At 38.2% G+C, this 22,377-nt stretch overlaps 2 protein-coding genes across 2 annotated transcripts in view; one reads left to right on the plus strand and one right to left on the minus strand.

The window, feature by feature from the left end:
* The window catches only part of LOC107726349 (gastrula zinc finger protein XlCGF57.1-like), an 11,853-nt gene extending 6,880 nt beyond the window's left edge, over positions 1 to 4,973 (minus strand). The window contains exons 1-2 of the mRNA XM_016535893.1: positions 4,919 to 4,973; positions 4,077 to 4,209 (exon numbers count right to left, since the gene is read on the minus strand). Coding sequence (XP_016391379.1) covers positions 4,077 to 4,161 — 85 coding nt within the window. The 5' untranslated portion in view covers positions 4,162 to 4,209; positions 4,919 to 4,973. The remainder of the gene's footprint in view (positions 1 to 4,076; positions 4,210 to 4,918) is intronic.
* Positions 4,974 to 10,747: 5,774 nt separating this feature from the next.
* LOC107726347 (guanylate-binding protein 1-like) lies at positions 10,748 to 18,112 on the plus strand. The gene is made up of 9 exons (XM_016535890.1): positions 10,748 to 10,948; positions 11,037 to 11,164; positions 11,407 to 11,516; positions 11,770 to 11,957; positions 13,333 to 13,575; positions 14,545 to 14,825; positions 15,797 to 16,009; positions 16,101 to 16,203; positions 16,437 to 18,112. The coding sequence occupies exons 1-9, from the start codon at positions 10,774 to 10,776 to the stop codon at positions 16,877 to 16,879; spliced, it is 1,884 nt and encodes a 627-aa protein (XP_016391376.1). The 5' UTR covers positions 10,748 to 10,773; the 3' UTR covers positions 16,880 to 18,112.
* Positions 18,113 to 22,377: the final 4,265 nt, after the last annotated feature.

Below are 22,377 nucleotides of genomic sequence, written 5' to 3' on the forward strand. Positions count from 1 at the left end.
ACATGCTAAAACAGAATTTGGTTACAATAAAACATAAGGTTGGAAAAATAAAAACATTTCATAGGGCCCTAAACATGTAATATTTGTTAAACTTTTAATAAATTGATGTTAAATTGTTTAAGTTTTATGATTTTAATTAATTAGACATGCGGTTTGATTAATAAAATGTAATTTAACCATTAAAAAGGAGTCCAGAAAAAAAGGGGGAAAAAACGGAACTTGTAACTTTTATGCTTAGAGCAGAACCATGCATCGTTCATTTATATTTTTCTACATGGCTCCCTGCAATAAATACAACTCTGATTCTTCAATCACGCCATCTAGTGGTCTGTTATTGATACAACCACAACTGCTACAACTGATAACGGAGCACTCAGAGTCATGTTGAGGTCATTAAAATGTGTCAAATTAATATTTTGCATTCAATTATTTACTTATCAGACAAGTGGCCGCATGATAAGCGGGAAAATTACATTGTGTAGTCTTTATCACCCTGCAGAGGTTTCTTTTAATTATAAGTAAAAAACAAACACAAATTATAGTGGCATTCACTATAAACATATATTATAAACTCCCAGCCTAAATATTTACAGCGAAACTGAAACTAGTGCGTGGTCGCTAGAAAATGCACAATACAAACTCAAAACAAACTCACTTGCCTTTTCTCGTTTGTTATCAATCCTAATGAGCGCGCTTTGCGCTTAACCTTGATTGCTTTATATAATTCGCCTTGGAAATCGGAGCACGTTTCAGATGAAAACCCCCCCCGCAATTTATAATCTAGAAAATAAAAACACTACTATATGCATTTTCATAAAAATGTGTGTGGAACGCAGAAGAAGAAAGCAAGATAAAACGACAAATTATTTCCATGTTTTCCCCTCGAAATTACAGCACACGTGAGCAGGAGGATATCACTGGCATTTGTTCTGATACTGGAAAGTCTACAGAGTATTTTAAGTATTTTTAAAACAGTACCAATACAAGGCATTTTTCAAAACAAATGAACACTTTCATTTTTAAAACAAGTAACTTAATTACAATTGTGCCAGTTTTGTAGGGTATATATTTTGACTTTTTTATTTAGTATTTGCTGTGCGGCTTGAATGCGGCGTCCGTCAAAAATAGACTAGGTGCCTATCTTTAGCGAAGCAGCGCGGAGAGCCGCTTTTGAAACGTGCCGCAGCGTGGCTGGTGTAAACACAAGCATTGACTCGAGTGGCCGCGATCAGGGGCCTGTTTCAATAAGGTTTTTGGTTTCAGAACAGCTGAATTGTGAGTAGGTTGACTCTTGAGTTTAGCGCATGCACCACGACTATGAAAAGCCATGACCAATGGAGCTCCGGCATTATGATTCAGCATGGCAACAGCTCCCGCCAAAAAGACGTCCGCATACTTCAGAATCAATACAAGTTTAATTCTTATCACTGTTATAATATCACAGGTGAAAACTGGCAGAACGGTAGGTTACTGAACTAATAGGCTATTCATTTTCATTGTATCTCACAGGTAAAAAAAAATATAGAAAATAATAATAATAATAATTTAAGTGCATTTTTCTTATTTTGCAAATGATCTATCAATAGGGTAAGAAAAATATGGCAGTGGCTATTTACACTAAGTAGAATTAGGATCTATCACTTAGAAAGTATGCTATTTACAGTCATTGCAAATAGCTCTAGATGCTATTTATACTTTAAAATAGTGAAAATAGTGATATATTCTATTAACCATGTAAAAGTAGCAGTTCTTTGCAATAAGTGTAAATAATAATTAGATGCTATTTATACTGGCGGATACATACTATTTGCACCTCAGTATTGTTGTTGGCGTGTGAAGGCATCTCCACAACATTATGAAAATACCACTGTATTTGAAGAATATTGGAAGTAAACGGTAAGATTTGCACGTTTCGTTTTTAAAATACGCCAAGTCAGACAATTGTATTTACACTGCAATAAATATAGGCCTATCTGTTTCCACTAAAAATAGCTAAAAGATGTTCACCTTATCAGCAAAACTGCATACATTTAATTTGATTTGAATTGTTTAAAACAATTGAAATACTATTTGGCCAGTGGAAAAGAATGAGGGCAACTATATTCTAAATATTATATTTAGGATATTTTGAGATATTTATTCTATAATATGCATGGAAATGATATGCAGATGAGGTTATGCAGAGTAAAACTAGGCGTTGTAAGCTCTAGGGCTGGGCGGTATATTGAGTTTGTACGATATAACGATATTTTCTTTATAAGCGATTCGATACGAGGCAATACCGTTTATATGGATATACAGTAGTTTGATACGAGCGCATCTGAAAATATAGCGGAGGACACAAACAGAGCTGCTGCGGAGAAAGTGCATGATCAAATTTGTTCTAAACATGTGTCAAGCTTCATATTAAGGCCTTTAAAAACTGGTAAGACATAGTTTATGGTTTAATTTCGCATATTAGTTTAAGCAGCTCTGACAGAAAGGCTGTGTGTGCCGCTGACAGAGACGCTAGCTACTCGCGCTGTTTAATGTGTTTGAGATGTGCTGTCTTCCTGAATGCAGAACTTGCATTTCACAGGAATATTCTCCATCTGTAAATGTTAGAAAGCCATGGAAATATTTCCATTTTTCTGTCAGAAGTGCATGAGCCTTCTGCTTTGGGATTCTCCGCTAAACTTCACAAACAGACAGAGCTCAATCAAATAGGAGCGCAATAATTCTGACTAAAATATACATTTCGCTGAAATATTTGTAGTTGGACAATAAATGTGGCCTGTAGGATTTTAAATCTACAAGTAAGTGTATTTTTATGATAGCACTGACTGTAAAGTGACTGTAATGAAGTAATCAAAATAGCCTAACACAACTCACAACTTTAAATTTTTAGTTTAGTGAATTTAACTTCCGCTTTAAAAGCCTTATTTTTGTTTTTAGATTGCAATGTTACAATGTTAGAATGAAATCACATAATATAAAGGCTTGCATGGTTACATTCAATTTATTTATCTTCATAGCCTTTAATATGTATTGTTTTGTTGGACAACATTGGGCGGTAAGTGAAATTATACATTATATATATATATATATATATTATATATATATATACACATACATATTAAATAAAAAAATTTTATAATCCAAATACAAAAATACCGAGATATATACCGTATATCGCAGATTGGCCAAAAAATACAGAGATATGAATTTTTGCCCATATCGCCCAGCGCTAGTAAGCTCCATATATGGTTATTTCGGGGAGGAGATGCACGTACACACAATCTTCCCCTGACTGGGATTTATAAAGGGATTTCTGCACAGGTTCGGGCGTACTAATCCAGCTTTTATGCGTACGCACACTTTTAGGATGAAATCTACGGAGAGTTTTATACACGAGACCCCGGGTTAGGTTCACAGAGTATGTTACCACGGTTACCTCTCTTTCAGAAACGGGCTTGACTTACCCTGCTTTCCCGGGTTTGACAAACCTCCCGTTCTGAAACACAAAACCCAGAGTTTCCCTCATTTCAGGGTTAACATACTCAAGAGTTTTCACTTAACCTCCTTTCTGAAACGGGCCCCAGCTCCTGAGCGGCGCTACGGTGTAAATCACTACAGGCTACAGCGCCATCTATTGGATTTTACTGATATTGCATCAAATTAGCTATTTTGGACCAACTGCTTCACGGCACGGATTTTGTAAGAATCCCTCGCGGGCCGCCACAGGAGTGATGGAGGGCCACAGGTGTCCCGCGGCTCGTAGTTTGGACACCCCTGGTTTAGCAGATGGTAAGTTAAGCTTGTTTTCTGGAATACTCTCCAGGTAAACGTCAGCTGTGCGGATGCTAGGGCTGGGTTCAATTTCTCACTTTGATAAACCAAGATCGTTTTGTCTTTGCTGTTCTCAGTTGATGCTTGAACAAAATCAAAACATTATTTGTATCTAGGAGCCATCTAGTAATCACAGTAAGTTTTGTGCTTGGTTACAAAGTCTCCATTTTCAATTTTGAAACACCATTAATTTCTGCAGAGCTGGACATTTCCAAACGAGCGAGCTGAGCTTTGAGAACGAAACCAACCTGTTTGTTCCTCAGTGTCTTCTTGTTTCAGACTGAACACTTCTTCAATCCTGAAGTCTTCAGTCTCCTCTTTAATAAACGCCATCTTTATAAGTGTGTGACGAGGTTCTCAGTCGCTTCAGCAGGAGTTTCTCTGTTTAAGATGAAGAGAACAATGAACAGAGAGCTAAATAAACCCTCTAAACTACATCTCTCCATCAGCTCCCTAGTTCAGCAGTCAGCACACTAGTAAGGGAGCGAGAGTTAATCACCTGATGAGACAAAAACACTCAGAACCAGTGCAAAGAGCACAAGTTATACAGACAGCTCATATTTAGTTGTGATGTATATACGGCGAATCAGAATTTAAGTTACACTTGCATGAGAACATTTTCAGCAGTTTGTAAGAGTTGTGTTTGTTGTTCTCAGCAGCTGACGTCAGCGAGCGGAGATTCGAGTCACTGAATCATTAGAGAAGCAACCGATTCAATCGAGTCACTGAATCATTAGAGAAGCAACCGATTCAATCGAGTCACTGAATCATTTGAGAAGCAACCGATTCAATCGAGTCACTGAATCATTAGAGAAGCAACCGATTGAATCGAGTCTGAAAAAGCTCCGTTTCTCCGTCACTGCTTATAAGTGAGCGTATAGTGTTTCTGATGAACTGATTCAGACGCACCGCTTCTGTTACTAGTGTGCGGATGCGTTTACTCACACTAAATAACGCTTATTAATGTTAGATAAAGCATTACAATGTTACATTCAATAGCAGATCATTAATCTTGCGTCGCTTAAACACTATATATTTGACTGAACGGGTTCTATCAGTTAAAACAGTTTAAATGCTTAAAAACACAGACCTCTCTTGAGCCGAATCACAACAGACGCGGGAGCGCGCGCGCAGGCTTATGACGTCACGCCGCAGAGCAACATTAAAGTCCTCTGAAGCAGCAGCAGCTCAGTCAGAGAAACCCTGCAGCTGCTCTTACTGTGCAGCAAACATCTGATCCTAACTGTGCATTACTCATATAGCCTCATTATCAGCGTTATTTACATTTAAATAATATAAATGTAACCTAAAACAGATTTGTTAGACACACTCTCACCAGATTTAATCTTATAGAATTAAACATGAGGTTTCATTTGTTCCTACATTTTTTTTTTTAAGTTGTACTAAAGTTTTTGGTGAATCGTGATTTGTTGGTGAAAATATATTCATACACAGATTTCACATGCACAGATTTGTGTGTACACATTAGGGCTGTCAAATTTTTTTTTTCGAATTTCGAATATTCGTCGAATTTAAAATAAAAATCCATATTTGAATGCAAAAACGTTGCATTCGAATTTTAGGTGTGTGTTAAGAAGGCAGCTTATCAGCGGCGCACGAGATGCATTTGAATGTTTTTGTTAGCGTATCCAGTTGAAGCCACTAGATGCGGCGCTGCTGCGTTGTTCATTAAAAATATAGAGAACATCAATGCAGAGAAGATCTTGTTTACATCAAAACCGAAACCAAGCCATTCACACGCGAGCCGCATGTTTAGAAAGCCATGTAAAATTAATGCAAGTTCAACTTTGAAAAAAACATATATCGAGACTTTATGGCGCGTTTTCCCCATCCTACTGCATCTCATGTTTTTAAATGAAAAATGTACTCTGTGTGATTGGCTTTCCTCCCTTTGTATTAAACTATGCATACATACATGATGCTGTTTTGTTTATAGTTGTTTAAGCAACTTATTTATAATTGGTTTATAAACATTATGCACTTTTTTTCGCAGATAGTCGTGTTATCTCATGCTTTGAATGATGGCGCCCTCTTGTGGCCTCAGGAGAGAAGCCAAAGCTTTCTGAAATTATGCATTTTAAATTAGAATTTTGATCATATTTAAGTACAAACTTCGAATTTCGTTTTTCAGCCATTTCGACAGCCCTAGTACGCATGCAGTGAATAATCACACAAGCAAGATGAACACATATGGACACCAGGGGCCGTGTGTATAAAGCCGCTCAGAGTCAAATTTGTGTCAACATTCTAAGAATGATGTAATTTTACTCTTAATCCTAGACTTAAGAATAAGAGTGATTCATAAAGGTTCCGAAGTGTTAAAACTAGGTCTCGGCTCCTAAATTATTTAAGAGAGCCGAAGAGGTCTCCTAATCTAGTTAGGAGTAACAAGACGGCAGCAAAGAGGAGCAGACGCACACTTTCCAGCGAAGATATGATATATTGGAGTTACATGATGATATGGATTTGATAAAACAATACAAACTTGATTGTCAAGATCAAAACGTTTTTTTTTTTTTTGTTTTTTTGTAACTGACAAAGTAAGAAATTTAATAACCTCTTCCACTCAACAAGTCAATGCTTGTAAATGCAGAAATGTAATAAAAAATGTTTTGGCTGGAAATGTGGGAAAATGATGACACAGTACGCAGACACAACAGTGGCCAAAAGTGATGTGTGGATTTTATTTAATTTTTATGACCCCAAATTTCACTTAAACCATCAAAATACAAAGGACAAAAAAACACTGACCAGTATTGCCAACTGCTTTCAATTGAAAGTAGCAACCGGTGTTGCTAGATGACGTCATAAAGGTGCGTTCACTGATCTATATTTATATTTATATACTGCAGATCAGTGAACTCGCCTTTATGACGTCATGGGAGAGTCTCGGATGTAGATAAGGTTTGTCCAAGAAACTGATTTTGTTGCTTGGCTTCTGAAAAAAAGTCTCTAAAGGGGTGAAGAAGTCACTAACAAAACCACTAAATCGGCAACATTGGCTACAACACAAGTTATTAACATTTCATTGGTCCTCTTGTTTTTGCATGTGTTCATAATTTCTTGTCTGTGGAGTGAACGACGACCGAATGCAGAGACAGCTGCTATCAGAAGTGGTGATATCATTTGAGAAGGCACTTACCATCTGCCAGGCAATGGAGTCGGCGAACAAGAACGTGAGGGATTTGCAAGGATTGTTAATTGAGGAGACAGGACAAAATGTGAAGTCACTTAAAGGAGCCACAGCAGTACAAAGAGTGTACTCGTCTGAGAAAACGGGGCGACAAAAAGACAGTGTGTGTTACAGATGCAAAGGACGACATGCGCCAGAGGAATGTAAGTTTCTGAACGAGCTCTGCCATAAATGTGGGCAGCGTGGACACATAAAACAGGCATGCAAGGCAAAACAAACTGCTGTGGGGTGCCAAAAGACTAGTGGGGAAGGGTCACAAGCCAGAAGTCAAGTGCAAGACAAGCAAATGAAGCAGAAGTGTTGCCATGACCAGCGTGCCAAAGAGCGACATGTTTGAGTGTAGGGGATGGTGTGTATACCAAGAACTTCAGTTCAGGACCTACCTGGATTCCAGGAACAGTGCAGAAAAGGACGGGGCCTCTGTCATATACCATGGCACTGGGTAATGGCCAGGTGGTGCGCCGGCACATTGATCAGGTGAGGACCAGATACAGTATGTGGTAGCGCCTGCTGGAGCAGCTGTGGGGTTGGAGACTTCCTTGAAAGACGTGGAGGAGTTGCCATTGCCTGAACCAGTAAGCCCTGCACCACCAGAGGACAGTGTTGTACAGCAGACAACTGGAATTACACCAGAGACTTTAAAGGCAGAGGAGCAGCCTGAACTCAGAAGGTCTACAAGAACAAGGAAGTTGCCCAGTTGACTTTGCTTAGAGTAGTGGTGAGTTCCCCAGCCACAGGGCAAGAATGCATCCTGGAACTCACTGGGATGGAGGCAGTCTACCCGAAGTCCCTAGCTTAGGCTATGTGATAAATTGTAAAAAAATAAATAATAATAATGTTCATATAATGCTGTTGATATATATGTGTGACCAAGTTGTTGAATGACTAGTGTTATCAGGGTTAAGGGAATGTAGTGAAGTCTTAAGCATTATGTCATTTGGGAGTGTGACCACTAGAGGGCGGTCTCAGATAACAGGTCGCTTACCACTCAGAGCTCAGAAGATTTGTTGTTGTCCTAGCCAAAACCTGCTCGTGGTTGCAGTGTTTGGCATCTGTAAAAAATAAAGAAACATGAATTGCATCCTTCTGCCTCCGTATTCTGCTGCCTCATAGGATATCACAAAGTCTTTGTCGTATCTGTTATGCTTGGCCAGTGTTGTTGTGGGTTTTGGTTCTTTTGCTATTGTAGGACCTTTGAAATAACTGCATTTGGTGAAGTGATATGAACATGTAATGCTGTGAAGACCTGCCTGGAACTGCTTAATATAAATAACTGCACACCTTAGAATATTAACCAACCGATCAAAATGAAGCCCAGCCCAGTAGTATAACAATCATTTACTTTTTAGCTGACGCTTTTACCCCAACCAACTGATTTAACACCTTCTATGGGTCACAGTTTATGAGTAAAATAGTTCCCTGGACTCTTGTGTTGTTAGTGTCATACAGTACTGATGGAGTCATGAGTACACATACACTGGAGGAGAAAGTTCTTGGGAATTTCCATTCAGTTTCATCAGAAACCAGGTTAAACAGACAGTCTTCTGTGCTCTTCTTATTTCTTGGTCAGCTTTTGTTGTTCATAGCTCAGATACACAAGATGTCATTCCAGTCTGTGTGATCTAGTACCACAAAAAAAGAAAAGCATCTTCTCTTTTTATGTGGCTAACAATATCTGGAAACAATCCAAGCTTCTTGTATCTGCTATCACATGTTTTCCACTTTGAAGTTGCTGATTTTGAAAGTGAAACTAAGAGTGAAACTGAAAATGTCACAAGACCAGGAACGTCCCCTAACTCACTCTAGACCAATCAGCATCCAGAGTTTGGAGCTGAAGGTGTGTCTAAGAAACATGGGTAGAATATCAGGAAGCTGCGACATGAACACAACACTCTATGAGTGAGTGTGTGTGTGTGAACTCTACAGTCTGACTTGTCTTGATAGATGTTCTGGCCATGTTTTGTTAGAGCACAAAGGACTTTGTTTATGTGACATGATTAACTTGTATTTTACCTCTCTATTAGAAACCAGCATCAACTAAACCCAGTCTGGTTAAAGACTGTAGCTGGGCACAAACAAGTCTGACAGCATTTCTATGTGTCTTACTCAGCCTGCTTGTGTAGTTTGATGTGAAAGTGTGTTGTTAAAGCAATATTTTACACAAACAGAAAGAGGAAAGGCTGCTCATGTGGGGAGTTACTGTACTAGTGACTGTCTAATTGTTACGTTCCCGTTTTATAATTAATCTAGGGGAATAGACTAAAAAAAGTCAGCAATATTGAGAGTTGGGTTTAACAGTCTAGGTGGGAGCACAGCAACACTACACTAACTGAAACTCTAGCACAGATTTGATATTACGTATCAGTCAGCAAACACCAAAAACAACAACTAGCAACACTTGTCTGGGGCTGCAGAGAAGGTCCATGTGGAGAGAGAGAGACGGCTCAAACTCTCTCCTTTCCTCTCTCTTTCAACTGTGCTTTCTTTGTGGTTTTTATAGCTGGTTTCCTCTCTGGAGGAGCCAATGAATGAGGAGTTGAGGTAAAATTCGTCCCCTGATCAGTTTGAATTAATCTGGGCAAACCAAATTTTACAATCTCCTTCAACACTACCTGTGCCTTTAATGTACGTAGCGGTACAGCCTCGGGGTAACGAGTAGCAGTACACATCATTGTTAAAATGTACTGATGCCCATGTTTTGACTTTGGAAGAGGCCCTACACAATCAATCACCAACTTTTCAAATGGCTCACCAATAACAGGAATTGGATTAAGGGGAGCTTTTGGGACAGTTTGATTTGGTCTGCCTGCACGCTGGCAGACATCACAGGAGCGACAAAAATTAGACACAGTGGATTTTACTCCAGGCCAATAGAAGTGCTTTGTAATGCGCTGAAATGTTTTGTTGACACCGAGGTGCCCCGCAAGAACATTTTCGTGTGCCAATTTCAAAACTTGAGAACGGTAACTGGCAGAACATCCAATTCGTATGTTCTGAGAAGTGGTGTTTTGCAAGCAAAATTACCACTTTCAAAGAGTTGCAAGAATTGGTCTTATTGGAAGACTTTAAAACATGCGTGCCGGAAAGTGTTGTAGTTCATTTAAACGAACAAAAAGTGACACAACTCTCGGATGCAGCAGTACTTGCAGATGAATTCACGCTTACCCATCGGACGTTTTTTTATTCTGGACGTCAAACAAAAACCATTTTATCTGCAGAGTCTGTAGCTCAAGATGCACATCGCGGTAATGGCCATAAAATTGGTGGCAGAGCTAAAACCGTTTCAAGAAATACAGGTGAAAAGAGAGTTTGCTTTTATTGTCTTGATCCTGGCCATTTGATCACTGATTGTCGAGCTTGGAAGGACAAAAAAACAACTGAAAAACTAAAGCATGTGGCATTAATACAATCTGCTCCTGATTTGTGTGCCACTGATACCTCATCTTTTGAACCGTTTCTTCGGCCAGGCTATGTATCTTTAGCTGGCAGTCCTAATGTTGAGTGCGTGCAGATTTTGAGAGATACGGGATCAGCCCAGTCCTTCATTTTGGAAGATGTGCTGCCTTTCTCTGATGCTTCGTATACCGGCGCAAATGTTTTAAAGTCTTCCAATAAGACCAATTCTTGCAACTCTTCGAAAGTGGTCATTTTGCTTGCAAAACAGGAGTATTGGAGTATTTCTCAATGCGGTTGATTAAAGGAAGTGAAATGTGTTTGGGTCTCCAGTGGTCATGGACAAACCAGTGTGCTTGATTGACACGGCGTCCGATGGGAAGCTGTGTGTGCAGGGGTCAGCGTTGCAGGTTCTGGAGCAGATCCAGCAGCCCGTGGTGGTGGTGGCTGTGGTGGGTCTCTATCGCACCGGGAAGTCCTACCTGATGAATCGACTGGCCGGGAAGCAAACAGGTCAGCAGCACTGATGCCATCCAAACGCTCGTGCCCTTCAAATGAATGCATGCAAGTCATTGTGGGGTTTCTGGTGTGTGGTTATCAGGGTTTGCACTGGGCAGCACAATCGAGTCCAAGACGAAGGGCATCTGGATGTGGTGCGTGCCTCACCCCACTAAAGCAGCAACCACTCTGGTGCTGCTGGACACCGAGGGACTCGGAGACGTGGACAAGGTGACAAACTAAAGTAGTTCTATCATATATTATCTATATGTCTTTCTGTCTGATGGTTGGTCAGTTGTCCAGGCCTAGTGGCCAAAGTTCTGTATGCTTGTTTACTTTTTGTAGTGACCGACCCAAACAAATATCACACTGTACAATGTACACCAATCTCGCAATCACTGATCATTCAATATCAGGGACTGTGTGTCTGTTATGGGTTGTGGTCTCATGTCGTCTTATCCTGTCTGTCTCAGGGCGACTCAAAGCATGACACCAGGATCTTCTCTCTGGCTGTCCTTCTGAGCAGCACTCTAGTCCTGAACAGTCGAGGAACTATTGACAACAGGGCTATAGAGGAACTGCAGTATCCTTCTGATCAGAACTTGTATTTCATTTTCAGTTTGAAGTTTGTTTAATATGAGAGCTTGCAAATAGGTTAGTACTATGTAAATTAGAAAGACTCCATGTAAAGCAACCTCCAAATTATAGATGTCTTTTGTCCATTTTGGAAATTAGCCATTAGCTAGAATTGCTCTGGTACAGCTCTTCTCAGTTTACATGATTGCTTTTATGTGTTGCAGTGAATGTTCAACAGTCCTTTAACTCCTACTAAACAGATACGTCACTGAGCTAACAGAGTACATCAAGATCAAGTCACCTGATGAAGCTGTAGATGATGCAGAGTTTGTCAAGTTCTTCCCCAGTTTCATCTGGGCCGTGAGGGACTTCACGCTGCAGCTAAACATCGATGGGAAAGACACAACAGAGGACGAATACCTAGAGTTTGCTCTGAAGCTAAAACTAGGTAATATTTAAAGCCTGAAAGTTTTATTACCAGTTTTGTCAAACTGCGCAGCTAGATTATCAACATGTGCTTTGTCATTCTGTTAGCAAACTAAACTTGTCTAGCCACTTCCAGTCAATGATTTTAGCTTTCTGTGTTTATCTACAATGATACCCAAGATCATTTATCTTTAACAAGCTAGCAGTTTAAAGTTTTCATTATGTGCCCTTACCAAAAAGAAGTATACTTCAAGTTTATTTTATTAAGTATACTTAAGTAAAGTTCAAGTATATTTTAAGTATACTTTATGTAGAAAGTATACAAATATCAGTGTACTAGTAGTATACTTGTGAGCGTACTATTTCAATACTCCTTGCGACTAAATTGGCCCACTTTCTAGTATATAAAAGTATACTTTTAAGTATATTTTAAGTATAACAGTAGTAAACTTTGAGTACACAACTAGTTTACATCAAAATGTTTAGTTTGTACTGCAACTATACTAAAAGTGAACTTATAGGTATACTGATAGTTTACTAATTAAATACTTGTAATAGCATTTTTAGTGAAATTCTTTTGAAGTGTAGTCTCAGTAAACTACTAGTTTAGTAGTTTTATACTGCAAGTATACTCGTAAGTTTTCTTTAAGTGAACTTTACATCATACTTTAAGTATACTATGTCCCTATTCATTAATGTGTATATATTTTGTTATATGATTATCTGAACATACAAAACATCAAAAGAAAGAACAGGGTATCTGCTTGTAAACAAAAACATTTTATTCTAGCTTCATGCATTCTTTTTTATAAACACTTGAATGTGGGTAAGTTTCATAAATAAAAATAATAAGAAAGAAAGAAAGAAATAAACAACAATTTAAACAAAAAGCTGAAAAAAGACTGAATTGGATTCAGAATGATAATCGAAACGTAGATAGTCGATCAACACCCCAAAGCTTGACAATAATTTTTACCTCTTTATTGGTTGACATTTTATTCCATAACGTTGCACAGTTTTGATGCTGTTTTATGTCTGATGATCGTGTTAGATTACGTGTGGAAGCATCTGTTGTTTCGGTTTCTTCTTCGCTCTTTCCCTGTTTTGGAAATTCTGTACAGAAGATTTGTATTAGCGCCCCCTACCGTATAACAATGAAAGCATTTTCAGAGCACAAGTACAGCTCAAATAAATCTAGACTTTTTCTAAGTATAAGTATACTTAAATGTCATTTTAAGTATATTTCTGAGAAGTACATAAAAAGTAGACTGAAAGTATACTTTCCTATTTTTTTTAGTTTAAGAAGTATACTAATAGCACACTTGAATAAACTTCTTTTTCGAAAGGGTGCACTGTGTATTTTGACTGAAGGACAGCTTTGTGTTGTTCTCTTGAAGGTAACTCGAGTCAAGTGAACAATTACAACCTTCCAAGAGAGTGCATTCGCAAATACTTCCCATCTCGGAAATGTTTCACCTTCCCGTTCCCAACCAATCCAGACAATGTCTCTTATCTGGAGACACTGGACCCAGCTGAGATTTCAAAACGATTCTTGGAGGTCACGGGTCGTTTCTGCCAGTTTATCTTTGACCAGAGCCAAGTGAAAAATCTGAAAGATGGACACACGGTCACCGGCAGAGGTAACTCGTTGGTTCATGTAGACAGTGGCTAATCCAAGAGATCAAATTTATTTCTATAGCCCTTCTCACAATACACATACTGTAGTTGTTTCAAAGCAGCTTTCTAGAAAGTAATACTGGCATGTCTGCAATGCCTTAATACTTTAACTTTGAGCAGTTTTAGAGCTGGGCGATATGATTTATGTTGAGATTTGGCCATACTGTATTTATTACTTTGTCTAGCATATAAATCAGTGCCAGGACTAAATGAAAGTACTGACATCAGAGAAAAATGGAGAGAAGCTTTAATGGTATGGCATTAAAATGCAGTGTTGTGTTGTGTTGAGATATATTAATGCAAAAAGCCATATATAACTCGCACAGCTTCAAGTAATGTCTTGGTATAGAAAGAAAACTCATTTCAGGCATTACTGTGATGGGAAGTTACTCGTGTCATGGTGTAAGATTTTGGTCATATCGCCCAACTCTAAATGGTTGAATCGGGGAGATGCTAGAAATTCACTTCAAAATGATGTGTTGCCGGTTAAACATACCGCATGGCTGGCTAATGCGTTCAATATTGATAGCAACCACAGTTCCGGTACCACAAGCTTTTCAGCAAATACTGTATTGCTCACCGTTTAGTTTTAGTCTTGTTGCTGTAGCCACAACACTAGCAAGACAGTCTCTTAAAGTTCACCCGAGAATGCCATTCTTTCGTGGAACATAGAAGAATTTATTCTGAGAACTGTCTGTAGTTTTTTGGACATACAAATGGAAGTCAATAGAAGCCAAAATGGTTTAACCCAAAACAGTGTTTTTCGAGTGAATTATGCTTTTAATGTTTTGGACTCTTAATGTTTTCTGTCTTTGCATCTTTATTCATCGACAACTAAAGCTTGAAAAACACTGTTCCAAAACTAAAGCTGATAGGATTGCATCCATTTATTTTGTACCGTACTTGTGTTTGACTCCTCTGCTTTCCTACAGTTCTGGGTCATCTAGTAAAAACATACGTAGACACCATCGCCAGTGGAGCTGTGCCGTGTCTGGAGAACGCTGTGATCTCAATGGCACTGATTGAGAATGAGGCTGCGGTGAAGGAGGGGCTTGAGGTGTACCAGAGTGGAATGGAGGAGCTGAAGAAGTCCTTCCCTCTGGAACTGAACGAAATCACCTCGGAACACCAATGCTTCAGTCTCATGGCAACACAGACCTTCATGAAACGCTCCTTCAGGGACAGTGATGGGAAGCACTTGGCATCTTTAGAGGTCGGTGGGAGTGGACATGCCAGATTACAACAATAGAAGTCACTTTATGGAAAACGACATGAAACTCACAGCTAGGACTCCAATAGCAACATGGCTGACAAAGTTCATTCAAAGACCGATTATTTAATAACAATCCAATTAACTTTAATTTACAAATGCACACAATGGTTTTAAATGTCATGTGAGAAGTTAAAGAATGAGTAACAACGAGAGCTGCCCTATAAAGTTTCGAATCATGACGAAGCAAACTTATCAGGGAACAAAGCGGCTCAGAAAGACATTAACTTGAGCAAATTTCAGAAAACGAGACATACTGTATCTTAAGTCATATCGTAATAAAAGTTTTAGTTTTTGCTTAAAACAAGAAAAAATATCTGCCAGTGGGGTTAGAAAAATAACATTGTTTTCCCTTTCAATTAAGATTATTTTTCTTATCCCATTGGCAGATATTTTTTCTTGTTTTAAGGAAAAACGAACAAACTTTTGATGCTTTTTTTTTCTCAGACTTAATATCTCGAGTCATTTTGCTTCTCAAGAAAAAGTATCTTGTTTCAAGGATGTTTAAATATTTGATATTCGTACTAGAAATCAAGACAAAAAGTAAGAAAATCATTTATTTGCAGTGTAGGGTAAAGCATGTAGTCTCTAAATCTTCTGCAGTAGTCCTGATACACCTATGAGGCCTAGAAGGCAATAAATATAGATGTCCCACCCACTATAAAAACTGAGGACAGCCAACAACTTTAAGATTGAGGCTTCTTGTCTAGATTTTGTGGAAATTCCAGCAATAATCTCAGTTACATATTGAAAATGATGTCTTGTATTATGGGTTTTTTTATCCATTGGTTCTGCACTGTACTAGTGGTATCCAGTAGGGATGTGCATCTCTATAACTGAGGCCGATGCGATACGCATCTTGATGTAAAGCCAACGATACGATATATCCTTCCGGTTTTGTTGTGCTGTTTCAGGAAGCCATCATTCATCAGTTTGACAGCTATCTCTGGGACAATGAGAAGGCCTCCGAGGCTAAATGTGAAAGTCTTCTGTCAGTTCTCTCTGAACCAATGACGGAGAGGACCAATCAAGGATTTTATGCCACAGCTGGTGGGTACGATCTCTTCTGCCAGGACCTGGAGGACATTGTGAATCAGTACAATACACTGGCCTATCAAGAAGTCAAGGTGATGAATGTTACATTAAAGCAGTAGCACTAAGCATCTTCAGATATGAATACTTTCACCATCAGGTTTACACTTCTGTGTTTCTTCATAGGTTGCCGAGGTGTTGGAGAAATTTCTACAGCAGAAGGTTGCAGTCACCACAGCCATTCTGCAGGCTGATGATAAACTAACCGAAAATGAAAGAAGGATTTGCGGTAAGAGCTTTGTGTTTTCAACACAGTAGACACAGTAAGCCTTAAACATGAGAATATGAATAGAATCAACCCAGTGGCACAGTTAGTGTTAGGGTGAATGAAAACATCTACAACCGTTTTGAACGCTTATGTTTCAGTGTGTCAAACAAGACGGATGATGTTGTTAGATTTGCCTCCTTCATTGAACTTACAGCATGTCTGTTTCTGTAACCACTTGTTTTTGGGCTGACCAGAGGAGAGAGAGCGGGCAGTCCTTCTGGAACAGGAGATGAAGGCCCAGGAACAGAGGCAGCGTCAGCTGGAGGAGAAGATGGTGATTGAAGAACAGAATAACGAGGAGAGGGTGAGACAGGTCATACAGAAGATGGAAGAGGAGATGTTCGTCCAGCAGCAGGAGACAAAGCGCGCCATGGACAGTAAGCTGAGGGAACAGGCTGCCCTGATGGGGAAGGGCTTTCAGGAGAACGCTAACAAAATGGCCAGCGAGATAGAGCAGTTGAGGAGGAGGAATAAAGAGGTAGAGGACAGCAAGTCCAGAGAGCTCGCAAAGATGATAGCGGATCAGGAGCGAAGAAATGCACAGAGCATGGAAGTGCTGAGGCAACAGCACAGACAGCAGATGGCAGCGATTAACAGCAGACCGAGACCTGCGTCTCGATCCTGTTCTGTACAGTGAAACGTGTTGATGTTCGTAGTGCACTGCTTTCACACAATTCTGAATTCATAACTACTATAATCTCACTGAAAACAATTCCATTGTGTTTTTACAGAAAATACTCACATGTAACCCCCCTTTGCAATCGTTTTCACAGTTAATTACACATTTTTTTTCTCTGTAACTGTAACTGATTAGTTACATTTATTTTGTAACTAAATCACGTAACGCTGTTACATGTAACTAGTTACTCCCAAACACTGGCAATGACTGTCTAAATGATTCCTAGGGCACCTAGTGAACATCACATAATGATTAATAGCTCATTAATTAACATAAAATGCTTACAAATGTTAATAAACTTTCAATTCATACAGTATATGATCAGGCACTTTATAACAATATACAAATGATTTTAACAGATGTTATACACTGATTAACAGTTCATTTATTAGTGTGCATTTGAATGCTTGCAAATGTAATTCAACTGGTTGCTTAAACTGATTAAAATAAGTTATATATCTTCTAATGCACTTCTTACATCTGCAAATACTCTTTTAGACACTATTCATGTTGACATATGATTGATTAACTCATAACCACAGTCTGTGAATTAACAGTCTGTAAAGTTGACACAGTGGTGTGCATGCACATTTCTACTTCTTACACATATTTGCAAATAGTTTATTAATTATTTGTTCAACTTCTTGCTGTACCACGTTGAAACTGTTCATCATTTGTAAATGTTGATGAACATTTACTATTAATAATTTATCAAGTATTCTTTATAGTGCTCAATTTTTATGCTTTTTAGCTCTATTCTTTTTTGATTACTGTAAAGTAACTCTTCAAACGTTACATTATTTTGATAAATGAACAAATATTTTCTTTCTCTCTTGGAATTTTTTCTTTATGTTGATTTATGATGAAAGGAATATCCTCTGTTTAAGGATATCGTCTACTATGAGTATTGAGGCAATAAAACATGTTTTGCACCAAAATGACTTTTATGTGGGCTTAGTTGTTGTTGTTGTTTTTATGTCTTTAGCAAGAATATACTGTAAATACTCTTAATACTCTTTGATCAACATTACTCCAATTTTGTTACAGTAGCTAAAAGTTAATCTCTCATAAAGGTCCTTAAGCTAACACTTATTTTAAGGCTCCATAATCATGTTAAACATTAACACAGCGTTTCCTGCAGTTTCCTGTTTAGCGTCCAAACTCTGGAATAACCTACCTAACATTGTTCGGGAGGCAGACACACTCTGTCAGTTTAAAGCTAGATTAAAGACCCATCTATTTAACCTGGCTTACACATAACACACTAACACATTTATACTGGACGCCGCGGACAGACGCCGAACGGCGCCGCCAGTGTGGCTACACTCATAGAAAATAATGTATTTGAATTTTAAAGATGTCGCGCGACGCTGCGCTTCTCATCCAGCCTGAAACGCAGTTTTTTTCACCTCCGTGCCCAAACGTCTTTGTTTGGGCTTCCGAAAGCGGATGATGTCAGGAAACAGTGGTTGCAATTTATTTTTTAACTCTGTTCCTGAGCATTATAACCCCAATTTGAGAGGGGGTTCAATCTTCAACTGGCTGGCAGGAGCCGCCACTGACATCCACGGAGGTTACAGGAAACAGCTGTAATTTGTCACGCCCCTGGACTGGTTTTGTTGTTGTTTCCCTCCCCATGTGTTCCGTGTCCCAGTTAATCGACCCATTCCATGCACCTGTGTTCCCCTGATTGCCGTGTGTTTAAAGCCCCAGTCTATTCAGTCTGTGTTTGTCGGGTCTGCTTGTTGGATGTCGTGTGTTTCCGTGTTCCTGTTGTGGATTTTCCCCTGTGATTCCAGTATTAAAGATTGTTAACGTTTCTCCGCGTCTATATTGTTCCTACCACAGCGAATCGCGACATAATTAAGCTTGTCCATAAGCGCCACCTGCTGTCAGCGAGTGGATTTACATAGACCTATATTTACATTCAGTCTGTGTGCAGTTTCTGTCTGGCCAAAAACAGACCGAATTTGCATGCCCTGCTGTAAATTTTGACCGGTTGATGAAAAACAAGCTTATGTGGATTCTACACATTTAAACAATTCAGATAAGCTATCTAGAATTATTTATGGAGCAGGTAAAATACATATAATAATTTATGAATCAATTATCATTTTGACTTTTCTTTATTTAAAGGCTGAAATGCGAGGTTTACCTTTTTATGAAACGTTTTCAAAGCTTTATTTGAACATTTACATTAGATATTTCAACATGCTATTAAACTGTTGTCAGTCAAGTTGTCATTTAAAATCTGGACATCATTGGTGATGTTATTGTTTTAGTGCTTATGCAAACAAAGTCATTTTATTTGTTGTTTGTTGATTTTTAAATATAAAACTTGGTGAAGTGATTTATGTGTCGGTACTTTTTGAACATCTCAAGCACATTTTAACAATACTGTGATCATACTGATAACCGTGATAATTTTGGTCTTTATAATCATGATAAGAAATTTTCATACCGTTACATCCCTAATCTGTATTGTTAAAAGCTCTATATAAATACAGGTGACTAGCATAATTAATGGTCAACTGAATGTACAGTAAAGGAATAATAGTCCTTATTTAAGTGGTAGTTAAGATTTAAAACACCAGAAATTGTCTTTAGTGTAGGGGAGTAATGGTTCAAGTATCTCATGGTTCAGTACATATTGTGGTTGTGTTATCGTTGGATGGGGGGACATTAATAATAAGTCATTAATGGTTGCTTGAGACACTTTACACAGTGTTATCACACTGTAAATCCCAACTCGCTCAGTCAGCTTGAAACTTTCATGTTACTGTACTGGACTAAGTAAAAACATTTTGGGCAAGACATTTTCCAAGATGTTTCAGTACACTTGACAAATTAAATGTTACAAGGCCCTTATCTGACTAGGAGTTTAGGTTAAATCAACGTTACTTTTTAATCACACAATTAAAAAAATGCTATGTCATATTAACAGAGAATATATTATCTTAAATGATGTACATTTACCAAGTTACTGGATGCCTGTTTTTATGTTTACTAAACACAAATAAAATTATTTGGTACAACTTAATAATTTTTGCATGCAAACGTATAATTAAAAACATGAATTATTAATTGTTAATTACTTTGTACATTACATTGATGCCATCAGTTTTCACTATATATGTTTACCCTGGGTTCTGTCTTTAGGAAACATGGGGTTTCTTTTCATGCTACGCTGACGATACGCAAATTTACCTACCCATGGCTCGGAACAATCAAACAGCTTTAATTCTCTGTTTGCCTGTTTGTAAGAGGTTAAATGCCGGCTTTCTAAAAACCTCCTTTTTTGAATGCAGATAAAACAGAGGTTATTGTTTTTGGCCCCTCTGTTTCTTCAGGAATTAACATGATTGATCTTGGATATCTGCAAACCTTTTCGGTGTGGAGTTTGGCAACCCTATCAAGCTTGATAAACATATTAGCTCTGTGATTGGATCTAGTTTCTTTTAGCTCCGCTTGCTTGCTAAAATTAAGCCGTTTCTATATGAGAAGACCTTGAAAGTTGCAATGCTCTAATTACGACTAGGCTGAACTGCAGCTCTCTGTATTATGGTATTTTAAAGTCTCAAATTACCTGATTGCATGTGGTTCAGAATGCAATAGAACACGTTCTGAAAGGATGCAAGAAATTCCCGCATGTCAGACCTTAGAATTGAGTTCAAAATCCTACTACTTTTCTATAAATCTTTACATAATCAAACACCAAGTTGTCTAGTTTACTCCACTCCTAAAAACCCTCATAAAGCCTAAGATCGGAAGATATAAAAAAAACTTGCTCCAAATTCAAAGAGCTCGTTTTAGATAGATAGAGCTTTTTCTGTGGCTGGTCCCACTTTATGGAACAGTCCTCCAAACTATATTAGGGTTGCTTCTATTTTATCTGCATTCAAACCTAGTCTTAAAACATACTTCTTTTCATCGGCGTTTAATACAAGGGAATGTCTTGTTTGCTTTTCAAAAACCTCCTTTTTTGAATGCAGATAAAACAGAGGTTATTGTTTTTGGCCCCTCTGTTTCTTCAGGAATTAACATGATTGATCTTGGATATCTGCAAACCTTTTCGGTGTGGAGTTTGGCAACCCTATCAAGCTTGATAAACATATTAGCTCTGTGATTGGATCTAGTTTCTTTTAGCTCCGCTTGCTTGCTAAAATTAAGCCGTTTCTATATGAGAAGACCTTGAAAGTTGCAATGCTCTAATTACGACTAGGCTGAACTGCAGCTCTCTGTATTATGGTATTTTAAAGTCTCAAATTACCTGATTGCATGTGGTTCAGAATGCAATAGAACACGTTCTGAAAGGATGCAAGAAATTCCCGCATGTCAGACCTTAGAATTGAGTTCAAAATCCTACTACTTTTCTATAAATCTTTACATAATCAAACACCAAGTTGTCTAGTTTACTCCACTCCTAAAAACCCTCATAAAGCCTAAGATCGGAAGATATAAAAAAAACTTGCTCCAAATTCAAAGAGCTCGTTTTAGATAGATAGAGCTTTTTCTGTGGCTGGTCCCACTTTATGGAACAGTCCTCCAAACTATATTAGGGTTGCTTCTATTTTATCTGCATTCAAACCTAGTCTTAAAACATACTTCTTTTCATCGGCGTTTAATACAAGGGAATGTCTTGTTTGCTTTTCTTTACTTTTTTTAATTTGTTATCCTGTGGTCTTTTATTTTTGTGTTGTACATCCTTGTTGCTGTTTTAAATGTTCTTCAGAAATAAACCGAACTGAACTGAACTGAATTTAATTATTGTGCATTTTAAAAGCATTTTGAAATCAAATGCAATAAATTGCAATGAGCAAAAACAAATGGTGACACCAAATCTGTTGTCTGCAGACGTGTGCAAACTTTGAAGGAAAGGCATCTGTAGTATGTGTGCCTAACATATTCAATGAAGAAAACGCAACACACACTAGGATAAGATACACACACTATCTTAACACCACAGACGCGGCAATAAGATATAGCACCTGAAACATACAGGTCACACAAACAAAGCATGAAATCATGTCTTAAACAAAAGTACTAGCCAAACCTAAGAAAGAAGATTAGATAAATGAAGGGCTATTGAGGAATGTGAGCAGGGATAGATGTATGGTTGAGCAAAGGTAAGACTTAGATGATTATAAAAGAAGATGTGAATAAGGAAGCCAGTTCATTTTTGGATTCAACTTTTAATTAGTAGACAAACTCCTTGTGTGTGTAAACAAGCCCGGTCTCATGAAAATGCGTATAAATAGTACGCCAAATAAAAACGAAAACTTGTGGTATTGATACACAAAAATGGACTTTGGCGTGCATATGATACGCAGTTTTCGCGTGCATATGATATGAAATTTGTTGGCGTGCATATCATACGCAGTTTTCGCGTGCATATGATATGAAATTTGTTGGCGTGCATATCATACGCAGTTTTCGCGTGCATATGATATGAAATT

This window comes from Sinocyclocheilus rhinocerous, unplaced genomic scaffold (assembly GCF_001515625.1).
Source record: "Sinocyclocheilus rhinocerous isolate Xijiao unplaced genomic scaffold, SAMN03320098_v1.1 scaffold2621, whole genome shotgun sequence".
Classification (NCBI taxonomy): Eukaryota; Metazoa; Chordata; class Actinopteri; order Cypriniformes; family Cyprinidae; genus Sinocyclocheilus; species Sinocyclocheilus rhinocerous.

Coding starts and splice junctions, on each gene's coding strand:
- LOC107726347 (XM_016535890.1), top strand. CDS start 10,774: ATGGACAAACCAGTGTGCTTGATTGACACGGCGTCCGATGGGAAGCTG. Junction 11,165..11,406: donor GACTCGGAGACGTGGACAAG/GTGACAAACTAA, acceptor TGTCTGTCTCAG/GGCGACTCAAAGCATGACAC. Junction 16,204..16,436: donor AAATGAAAGAAGGATTTGCG/GTAAGAGCTTTG, acceptor TGGGCTGACCAG/AGGAGAGAGAGCGGGCAGTC.